Source organism: Aplysia californica, unplaced genomic scaffold, assembly GCF_000002075.1.
Source record: "Aplysia californica isolate F4 #8 unplaced genomic scaffold, AplCal3.0 scaffold00413, whole genome shotgun sequence".
Taxonomy (NCBI): Eukaryota; Metazoa; Mollusca; class Gastropoda; order Aplysiida; family Aplysiidae; genus Aplysia; species Aplysia californica.
The window spans coordinates 433,162-444,964 of NW_004797683.1; the positions used below are offsets into that span (position 1 = coordinate 433,162).

General features: G+C 41.5%; 1 protein-coding gene across 1 annotated transcript in view; it reads left to right on the plus strand.

Moving 5' to 3' along the window:
- LOC101849480 (leucine-rich repeat extensin-like protein 5) overlaps positions 1–9,571 on the plus strand; it is a 29,219-nt gene extending 19,648 nt beyond the window's left edge. Inside the window, exons 2-4 of the mRNA XM_005104288.2 lie at positions 2,139–3,277; positions 5,543–5,692; positions 6,652–9,571. Of these exons, the coding sequence (XP_005104345.1) occupies positions 3,082–3,277; positions 5,543–5,692; positions 6,652–7,457 (1,152 nt within the window). The 5' untranslated portion in view covers positions 2,139–3,081 and the 3' untranslated portion in view covers positions 7,458–9,571. The remainder of the gene's footprint in view (positions 1–2,138; positions 3,278–5,542; positions 5,693–6,651) is intronic.
- The last annotated feature ends 2,232 nt before the right edge of the window (positions 9,572–11,803 follow it).

An 11,803-nucleotide genomic window follows, 5' to 3' on the forward strand; every position in this document is an offset into this window, starting at 1 on the left:
GCACGCACGCACACACGCACACACACACACACACACGCGCGCTCACATACACAAGCATGTAAACCCCAGACAAGCTCACTCAGCCAGACAAACTTAACCGTACATTCTGATACAAACACACGTTGGTCTGCAGCTCCCTTCGCCTTTCCTCTCTTCTGTTGACCAAACATTCTCGAGAGCCATATACCGTAAGATTAGGGCTTCATATTTCGGATCCGCATCGTAGGGACTTGTAGATAACAGTCCACTCAAGAATTGAGCTCCCTTAATAGGGCTCCCACAATGCTGCACTGACCATTTATCTCGCACGATCGTTGTGAGAAAGAAAGAAAAATGAAACCCAGCTGACAGCTTTCAAGATAAGATGTGTGACGCTTTTTAAAACGTCAGCGGTCAAGGGGAGTGGAAATAAAGTTATAAATGATTATCTCATAGTGCTGACTGTGTAAATTAAAGATGACTCAGTCTTTCACTAATAGCACAAGAACGCAATAATATGCGTGTGTGTTTGTGTGTGTGTGTGTGTGTGTGTGTGTGTGTGTGTGTGTGTGTGTGTGTTTATGTGTGTGTGTACATGTGTGTGTATGTGTATGTATGTATATATGTGCGAGTGTGTGTGTACGAGGTGGAACACCAAACCAATGTGCCAGGACCTGGACATTAAAGATGCATTTTATCTTATCTTATCGTATTATCTTATCTTATCTTACTTTATCTTATCTTATCTATACCTAATAAGCAATACAAACGTGTACGTTGCAGTCACCTTCCTTACCAATAATACCCCGGGTTTAGTCACTTTGTCATCAAGCACCGTAAATGTGTTGTTCGATCTTTACCTTTGTGTATATTCCAGTCCTCTGTCTCACCAATAACACCACAACCCCCGGGGCGGTGATACTGACTGAAGTGTCTTAAGGCCATTCCCAAAGGGGTGACATTTCTCGTTCTAATGCACAATAGAATTGTAAATGGGCTGATCCAAAAATGTCACACTCATAACTGTGCCTGAACTACAACAGGGAACTGCTGCTTTTTCTTTCCAAACCTTACTATCGTCATTTTCCTCTACTTCTTTTGTATGTTTGTCACACTCTCGTGACCCGCTATTTCCGGGATGCCTTGAAAGTCGAAGCAGACTTTGTGCTGTTGAAGCTAGAGAGGTGAGCAGAGTAAGTCTGATTCCCTGTAAGGACTTCTCTGTTGACATCCCCCCCTTGGTGCTCATATAACCTAATGCAGTTGCGAGCGCCGTAAAACCTCTACTAAAAAATAATTAATTAATTAATTAAATAACACCACTTTTATTGTAGTCGCTGTGTCAAGAAGCGCTTTTAGCGTGTTACTCGACCTTTGCTTTCATACAGTTTCTTTTCTTACCAATAATACCCTGTAGGCTTAGTCAGTGTCTCATCAAGCGCTTTTAATGCGCTGTTCGATCTTTGCTTTTGTACAGTCTCTTTTCTTACCAATAACGCTGGAAGTGTAGTCGCTGTTTCATGAAGCAGTTTTAACGTGTTGTCATGTTCGATCTTTACCTGTGTGTATAGTTCAGTCTTCTTTCTTACTATTGTCACCACCAAGAGAGAAGTCTCTGCGTAATGCAGCGTTTTAAAGGTGTTGTTCAGACTTGGCGTTGCGGGTGTTTGGCGGGTGCTGTGGTGTGGTTTGCTCCTTTTCTCCTATAAAACATCTATTGCTCTTGTCTCTCCTTCTTCTTGTCTTGTTTGTTACTCTCTTTTAACACCTCTAATCGTCCTCACTCATATGATCTAATTGTGTTCCAAGTACCGTAAAACCCTTACTAAAACTAAGAGAAATGCGTATGTGAACATTAATACTTGTCTTCTTTTTCACCATTAAAACCACAACCGTAGCCTCGGTCTTATGAAGCACTTTTTTTAACATGTTGTGCGATCTTTACGTGTGTGTATATTTCAGTTTTTCTTTTTAAACCAATAGATCTACCACCACAAAAGGAGTCGCTTTTTTATAATTCACATGTTGCTCAATTTTTTCGTTTGCGTTTATCGTCATTATTAATGTTTTCTTTCTCACCATTAACTCCACAAGCGTATGTCGTTCGTAATCTCACGAAGCGCTTTAAAATGTTTCGATCTCTTTGCCTTTGTTTTCAGACCCAGAACTCCTGGTTTATATTGCAAGTGCCAGCCTGAAGTGATTTCTAGGGGGAAAACGGTGAAGATGTCCTCAACTGAGACAGAACGATTTCCTGCAGGCCCTCAACTCAAGTGTCGTCCAGCCTTGTGGCTCGGGACACCAGCACTGCAAGCAAATAAAAGTCACATGACGATGACGTCATGGGAAATTTTGTGACCCCAACTCTTGCGGAGGGTCGGACTGATATTAGACGTAACTGGAAGCGCATTACTCAAAGGAGCGGTAGCAGCACTTTTTCCCCTGCAGAGAGGTGCAGTTTTTCTGACGGTGACGAGCGGTTAAATTTCGATCCTAATCACATTGTCATCGATCAGCTTGCGCGTGTTTCTTTGATATTCCTGGAAAAACCTGGACAGACTTCTATTTAGCACCACAGGCTGTGCTCAGAAAGGAGGAGCGTTAGTAAGGGCAGAAAAAAATTAGGACCATTCTTCTCCCTTTCCCGCGAAAAAGCTACAAAGCTTCATTCTAGTTGCTCGTTCTATTTTAAAAAATACGCCTGCCCATGTGCTCCACAGTTCGTTCAATGCGCTTTACAACCCGATCATTTTCGTCCCATTCAAGATAATACAGAAAGTGAAACTATTTATCTCGTAATTCAATGACAGAAAGGTTCAAGCGATTTCACTATAGTAACGGTCACTTTGCCCTTATTTATGTTGCATTATATTAGAAGCGCTTGTGTATTAGAAAAGTTCTTGAAGGCCTTAGCACTCAGCCAAAGTAACTTAAAGCTGCGTGACATTTCTTACTGCATAGAACAAAGATATTATCTTTGACTTATCTGTGCTGACTGTTAAACAGACATCGTCTTATTGGGCGGTGAGATAGAACAGTGAATTAGATGTGAATTAGAGTGTAAAGCCTGCCTCAGTTCAAAGAACGACACGTAGACAAAAAATGGCTTCCGAATCCAAACCCAAAGGATATTTGTGGGTGTTCCGGGCTGGAATCGGTTTCATCCTCCTCGCTGCCTTGCTCTTCTTGCTTGGATTTTGCACGACCAACTGGCACGATGATGACGTCACGTCTTGGGGCTTGTGGGAAAAGTGTGAGGGCGCTTCCTGCTCGTCCATCACTTCAGACAGTTTACCAGGTAACTTAGGGGGGGGGGGGGTTTCATCCTCATCATCATCAGCATCATCATCATCATCATCAGTGTAATTTATACAAATTATTATTTTTTTTTTTGAAAAATAAAAAGTGTCTCTTTTCTGATATTCTAAACAAGCTCACTTCAACAGAAACTATTACATCAACACATGCTATTTATAACTTACCAATGTTCGGCACCAAATCAGGATACGGGGCAAAAAAGAGTAACTTACGTTGTATATATCTATCTATCTATCTATCTATCTATCGATCTATCGATCGATCGATCGATCTATCTACACGTAATATATCTATCCAAAATTTCCTATTGTCATTTTTTAAAACGGAAGTATTTTTACAGCCCTAATTGACACAATTTAGACCATTTTGGAGACTGGCTTCGACCCTGCCTGTTAGGGCGAACCTGGACTGAGAGGAATACACCGTTCGAACAGAAAGACTGAGATACTCGATAAAAACTGTCCCCAAACGGGAAATGAACTCAGGTCTCCTGCATGTGAAGCTGAAGTGCCTAACCACTAACCACTACAACAACACAGACACCGGTTATTGTTGTCTCTGCCCCTCCAGTTTGCTGGCTGAAACAAGAATATGTAAAGAATAAATAATAATATGTTGTTACAAATCGCTGCCTCAGAATTACAAAGTTCTACCTGCTCAGTACCTAGTTTTGAGGAATTTGACGTCAAAGATTTTGAGTTTCACATCGTGCCAAGCTTTTCGAAAGCGATTCTTTGAATATTTTGATAGAGCAGATAGAATATTTGGTTTTTTATATCATGGTCTTAGTAACTCAAAACAGCCCAAAATGTCAGATAGAACTTTGTAATTCTGAGGTAGAGAAGTGTCTAGACGATACCTTAGAACAAATAGCGACAGATAATATTTAGTAGTGTCTTTATTGCTGTCCTTATCAATAATTAATTACTGTATGGCAGAGGAAGTTCTTCTTTATGTGGTTGAACTGGCTTTTTTATTTATATGAATTTGTTCGTTTTTTTCTCTTGTGTGTGTGAGGTTTTACTCTCAGTTATTATGTTTGCCATCGATGCAAAACGCTCAGAGCTTATACTTGTATGGGACTGAGCGCCATATAAGTTATGCAATCTATGTTTTTGTTGTTGTTGTTGTTGCTGTTGCTGTTGTTGTTGTTTTTGTTGTTGTTGTTGTTGTTGCTGTTGTTGTTGAACTGTAATGCTTAAAAATTACGTCTTCGTCGACACATTTTAGGTCATGTACGAGGCAGGCCGCTTCGATATTGCTTGTCAGGACCAATCTGGGCTGAGTGGGATGCAATATCTTAACAGAAAGACCTAAATAAGTGGTACAAAAAAATCTACTCTCGGGAATCGAACTCATGTGTTCTGCCAAAGATAGTACATAACAAGATGATCCACTCAGCCAAAAAAATGTCCGCCGGAAATCCACTCCTTGCTTCAGATGACGCTGCAGTCTGTTTTGAAGCTCTTTTCGTTTCTCCAGAAGAAGAATAGGAATAGCACCTCTTTGAGTGTGCAGATCGACTGCTGTTCATCAGCTGTTCGCGTTCTTTCAGTGTGGAGTTTTAGTTTAGGCCCCTCGCCTTTCATTCTAAAGTCAAATTAAACGAAGAAAACAGTCACCCTTTCCTCCGGAAGAGGTTTTCTGTCAGCGTAACCATTTTAAAAAAGCGTTCTTCCGAAATTTGAATTCTTATCTATTCAAAAACTTGTTAGTTTCACTTTTATTTTTTTTAAACAAGTAGGGAAACTCTGTTCGCAAAGGGTGCGCATTTGTGAAGAGGGCGCCACCAAATTTTGAGGACACTTTTTTTAATTGGCTCAAAGAGAGGAGTGGACCCTCTTGTTAAGTAGACTCTTTGGTTCTGCGAAAAGCCTAACCGTTAAGCCATAGACGTCGAAATGTCAGTATCTTTTCTGTTACAGTGTATTTGTATGTACAATCGAACCTTCTCCACTGGCCTTCTGTTTAAGACCACTACCTGTACAAACGACCTCTTTCCCCATAACCCCTTTGCATTAAAAAAAAATTAATATTGTAATGACACTGTCAATGACGTCCACCACTCAAAGACAACCACCTTTCTCCTCGACAATGGGTGGCCGTCTTGGCCAACTTTGACTGTACTTTCAGAAATGCATTGAAGGAGTTTTGAATTGACAAACCTAATTTTGTTCTTTCGTTTGTTTGTTTTCTAAAACATCCGAAGTTGAGTAAAACTCGTTGAACTTATGTCTTTCCCCAGCGTATCACATCGCCACACAAGCCTTCCAAGTCATCGCCCTAGTGCTGTACATTGTCTCTCCTATCGCCCATTTCTTCTTTTTCTGCTCCAATAAAGATAACTCAACGTCATGGAAGACTCGCATCTTTGATGTGGGCTACGCTTTAGGAGGTAAGTGTCTTTACCATGATATCATAATGGTTTGAACGGCCGGGCGCTTATTTGTCAAATGCATGAGCAAATCGGATCAGATCGGATAGGTTGTATCGACAGGGGTGAAATTAAAACCTGTATAAGAAATGTGGAAATCGGATCAGAACCGGTCGCGTAATTGCACTGGCCTTTGTTATATCAAATTGACTTCTGCTTTGCTTAATCGATAAAATTTGAAATTTGACACCTGAAGCCACTTAGGGCTCATCGCTGTCCTCTCGCAAACAAATAATCTGACCCTGTCATGCTTGGTAGCCTTTTGGAATTGGATGTTTTCATCAAATTATTGCTTTGTTCGCGACTTGAAAAATTTTTAATATTTGATTTTGGAGGATTTATTTAATTATGCAACAGTGGTAGCTCTTGCCCCTCCTTGAAAGAAAATCTGGACGACCTAGAATGCACCAAAATATGTCAAATAGGGATTTGACGAAACTTTTGGCAATGTGAACTGGATATTAATAGACCTAGCGTCTGATTTTAGTCACACGCTGGTTTTGGTTTCTTAACCATCTGCCTCACGACACGGTACCCGGAATCAGGCGCTCGTCATTTTTGGGGATTTACTTATTGATATAATCTTAAAGCATGTTTTTTTGCCTTGCTTTTGATGACAACAAAATGCTCATCTATCTTGAGTAGAGGTCGTGATGTTTGCGACTGAAGGAGTTGGGGGTCGCCTGGTGGTCAGAAGCAAAATTGATAAGAAAATGGCCACCAAAGTTTTGTCAATTTCAAAGCTTGAGTATCCCTAGAAAATGCAGATTTACATTTTTAGTGCTTTCGATCAATGTTTTTCAGTATAATCCACTCAGAAATGTGTTTTTGAATAGACATAAAAAGTATTTAGTCAAATAAAACTTCGATTATCAGCAATATTGCTTAACCAACACTTCTTTTTCTTTCCCTCGCACTAGCTGCCTTCCACTTATCCAGCATCCCTCTCTTCGGCCTGGAGCACCCGACGTCATCAACCCTGTCCTGGTCCTTCAACATGTCTGCTGCGTCAGTAGCCATAGGTGTAGTCGGTATCATCCTGGTCATCATCTCCAGAAGAAAAGCGATGAAGAACTTTGGCTTCCGAAAGCCCAACAGGATCGGAGCTAGAGCTTCACTGGTGGGCTTTGCCGGCGGTAGTAGGACCGGGGGTCGTTCGTCCCCTGGTGGGAGCTCTGGCAAAAACAGTAAGTCAAACACCCCTCGGGGGTCAACACATGACTCAAGATGGGCTCAGGGCGGAGGAGGGAGGGGCCGCAATCTCCCGCCGTCGCCGCTCGTGCGAGATTCTTCCTACCCCCCACCACCGCCTGGTCCATCGCCTTTCGCGACATATACCTCCGGCGCGCCGTATCCTAAAGGCTACGGGCAACAAGCCGTTCCAAGGAACGCAATACACCAAGGTGGCATTCATCGGGGCATTCATCCAGGAGTCGAAACATATCCTCCTCCTCCACAACCCCATCCTTCTCACTATCAGACTCCTCATCCACCTCCGGGTATGAACGCAGCCAATCCAGCCTACCCGCCTTCGGGTCCCATCACTCAGGGATATATGAGTAACCCTCAAGCAATGTCTCAGGGTCCGCAGCATTTCGCACCGCCCTCGACCTCCTCCAGTTACCCGTCACCAGAACAGCCGTCGGCGCCTATCGATGACGGATCATATCCACCTTCGTATTCCGAGGTAGTAGGGGGTGACCACAACACAGCGGAAAAACAATAAGGTCGAGACCAAACAACAATATTGGCTGATTAACGTTCTCTAACATGTGGACAGGATTCTGCTCAAAATGGTTCACCAGATTTCAAATGAGAAAACTTCACTACCTACCAATCGTGCCATATGAAGGCAAGCATTGTGTTGAAGGATAATTTTTTTCTAGTTTCATTTATTACCCCACTTCCGTTCCAGGGGACCCGCTATTTTCTGGTGCAACATGAAACCCGCTGATATAACATTGGTGCAATTAGTATCGCTCTTTTCGTCGTTGGGCGGATTTCAGAGAGTCAGACTTGGCTCTGCTCATTAACTTGTAATATAATATCCAAGACAGGGCGCTCAGACATAATTCCGGTTGGCTTGGGAATGCACCATTTGACTCAATTTGGAACCAAATGAAGGAAAAGGGGTTGGGGGGAGGGGGTGCGCATACGCACTCAACTATAGCGAGATTGTGTTTTGTCCTTCATCGCACATGGTACCCACGTTTCAATTGTTTATAGAGAACAAAGAAAACGGCGGTCATGACAGTGCATAGTCTAGGATATAATTCAAGTCGATTGTTTCGCCGCACTCTTCGATCCCACACGGCAACCCTCTAAACCCCAGAGCTGGCGAGATGGGAGATCTTCCCATGAGGATACGTCTAAATATAGTGTTCTCGGACCATTAACTCAAGGCTAACAACTTTGGGGGGAGCTCAAAACTAGAACCATTTCTGTTGAGGGGAACTAAATAATGAACACGCTATACTGTCTTCTGTGGCGCAGTAGGTTATGGCCTTGACCTGCAACGCGGATGTTCGATGTTCGATGTTCCGATTTGAATGGGGATCAAAATAATCTTTGCTTACATTCAGAAACAGTTTCTGTCAACCTGAACTCCTGTCGTTCTACTTTCGAAATGGCTTACAATAATGTTGAGTAGGGCGTTAAACTTTAGGGTTAACTGCAAACGACGGAATAAGCGAGCGCGAGCCTTTTCTGTGCCTGTTGCTTAAATCAGCTGCACAAATTTCATCGAACATTTATGAGGCGAAGGACAAACTAAAGATAGCTTCTGTATTTTAAAAAAAAATGCATCAAAGACCCCAGTGTTCCAGCAACAATGGATAACATTATTATTTGAAATTGGTGGTTTATTTGGTTAACCTTGAATAATGTCTTTCAAAAAGTCAAAGTCCGATCAATAAGATGTAATACGGGGTGCCCACAACGGATGGGATCGGTCTGAGCCTACACACTATCTCTGTGGGCCTAGGGATCGGTGGATCGGGCCGATCGCCCGACTCGGTCGCCTAAAAAACAAGCGTGTTTGTTTTCCATTTCAGGCGACCGAGTCGGGCAATCGGCCGATCCAGCCGTAATGGGCACCCCTTATATAATGTCAGTGAAAATGTTATTTTGGTCCAAATTCAGATTACCACCTGGATAAGCTGGAAGCATAATATATCCCAGTTTATGAGGCGTTAATTCTATGTTCAAAAATACTCGTACCAAGCAGCAATACTTGTAGGCCTACGCCTTTAACTAGAAACCATAATATCAGAAGCTTTGCTGCTGGTTTTTTTAAGTTTTAAAAAAGGAGAGGGGGGGGAGGGGGTATTTTTGACAAGATATTCTTTTTTAAAACAGATTAAATTTTAAATCCTTTTTGTGGGGAAAGAACAGAGACTTTTACATTAAGGCGGGAACTGAACGGTGTTAAAAGAAAAGGCTAAAGTGAAGGCATTATATTCACTATATTTATTAGATGATCACAAAATATTATTGGTGTAACTTCACTGTGTGATTTTGAGAGTGTTCTCAGCAGGCGTGCAGCGTACTATATAGCCTATTGCTAAATAATGCATTTTATAAAATGTATTTGTTATACTTGAAATGCGGCACTTTGCAATGCAAATGAGATAATAATATAATTACAATGTTGCTACATCAGGGATAAAAACCATGGAGCTGTTGTATGTGAGATTTGAGGGAGGGGACAAATACATTTTTTCTTAAATCACCATGACAGATGTTAATAATGATGTGAATAGCAGACATAATCTAGACTGTGTGATCCTTTTCCTACCTGCTGTCCGGTAGTTATACTAGAGGCGTTATGCTATTTAGAAAGAAGAGAGAGAGAGAGAGAGAGAGAGAGAGAGACAGACAGACAGACAGACAGACAGACAGACAGACAGACAGACAGACAGACAGAGAGAGAGAACGAAAGAGAGAGAGAACGAAAGAGAGAGAGAACGAAAGAGAGAGAGGGAGAGAGAGAGAGAAAAGAGAGAGAGAGAAAAGAGAGAGAGAGAGAGAGGTGGTGGGATTAAACCTAGAAGGGGTACAAACCCCTCATTATTGGTTTTTATGTCTGTAGTTACCACGGGTGAACTGATGTAAATCAAACTAATGCAACTCTTTTGATTACATTGCCTTCGACAAAGCTCAATCGGATCAGCACTGACACAAGAAGAGAACAAAGGACAGACAGACAGACAGACATCAGCAAATCGCTACCCTGGAATTGCAAAGTTCTTTCTGCTCAGTACCTAGTTTTGAGTAATTTAACTTTCAAAATGTTGAGTTTCACAACATGTCAAGCTTTTTCGAGAGCAATTTTTTGAATATCTTGATAACAACTCCGAATTATCTTACAATTTTGATAGAACAGACAGAACTTTGGGTTTCTGACCTCGGGGTCTCAGTAACTGAACACGGCCAAAACATATCATATAGAACTTTGTATTTCTAAGGTACCGACATTTCTCCTGAAGATTATTGCATACTGACTGTATTCCAAAAGCGCTGCATCCTATGTTGTCTTTTTCTTCTTGCGTTGCTTATCGATGACGTTTACTGGATACCAAATCAGAGATGCATGTGATTAAAATATGTATAAACATAAAAACCACCTTGTTGTGGTTATGGAAATTGCTGACACTGCAGAAAAGGCATGCTAGAGTGTGTGTTGTGATAGTAAGGTTCTTCGCTTATGCACGCCCCCCCCCCCCAACAAAAAAAAACCCAACCCAAACAAAAATATATGAATCCAATTCCCTGGTTTGAAAGTCTATTTTATTGAATCCCACGTCAACTTGGGATGGCTGGCCCTGACAGGTAGGGTCGAAGCAGCCCGCCTTCTAAATCATCTAAATTACCTGGAGAATTGAGTCATAAAACAATCAGAACAGAAACATCATGTTTCCCCTGAAGATAAGACCCACATTCATGACAAACATTTTGATGTGCGCAGTTCGGGTATATCAACACTCCTTAATATATTTTACCGAAAGTTTGCTTTTAATTTTTATCGTATTCCCACGAAATCCCAAGAACAATAATAATATTATGTGAGAAGGTGGTTTTCGAAACAAACTTATTATGGAGCTACGCAGCAATAAATAATAATATTTCAGTAATACCGCAATGTGCTTTATCAAGCGAGCTACCCTTACCCGCAGCAGCTTCTTCCACGTACGTGTTGTTCTCGCTCACTATCAAAAGCCATCATGCATTGTAATATTTGAAAGTTCAGAGCTTTGAGCTTTACCAGCATTCCTTTTATTTACACGCCTAATGCAGTGTATGGAGAAAAGAACTTGGCACGGTTTTAGCTGAATGGTTGTTGTTGTTGTTTTGTTGGGGGTTGTTGTTTGTTGGGGGTTTTGTGTTGGTGTTTTTTAAAGGGTTTTAGGGGGGGGGGGGGGGGTTGGGGTTGGTTTTGTTGTTGCTGTTGTTGTTGCTGTTGTTGTTGTTGTTGTTGTTGTTGTTGTTGTTGTTGTTGTTGTTGTTGTTGTTGTTGTTGTTGTTGTTGTTGTTGTTGTTTTGTTGGGAGCTGTCATTGTTGTTGGTTTTGTTTGTTGGTTTTTTAGGGGGGGGGGGGCTGGGGTTGGGTTTTTTTATTTGGTTTTTGTTTTAGTGGGGGGAGGATTGTTGTTGTTGTTTGTTGGTTGTTTTTTATGAAGTTTTTTTTTACAGGGGGTGGTTATGGGTTGGGGAGAAGGGGGGGATTGTTCCTGTCACTTATCTGTATTTGCGAATTTCTGAACATTAGCTGCATGAAGAGTTTTTGGACAGTAGTATTATAATAAAAACCTTTTGTGGTATTATTTTTATCTCCCAAATCTGCAATACTCAACACACAACGCTCCACCAACGTAAAAACAAATGACATGGTATACTGTGAGAAACTGCTGTTTACGTGAAATTGGTACGATTCCAAGTGATAAATATTTTTATATTCAAATTATTTTTCTCCGTCCTTATCTATAATTTTATACATGCAATGTGATATTCAGCGTATTGCTGATTCTATTCCTTTCCATTACCCCCGCCCCTCCGACACACAAACACACACAC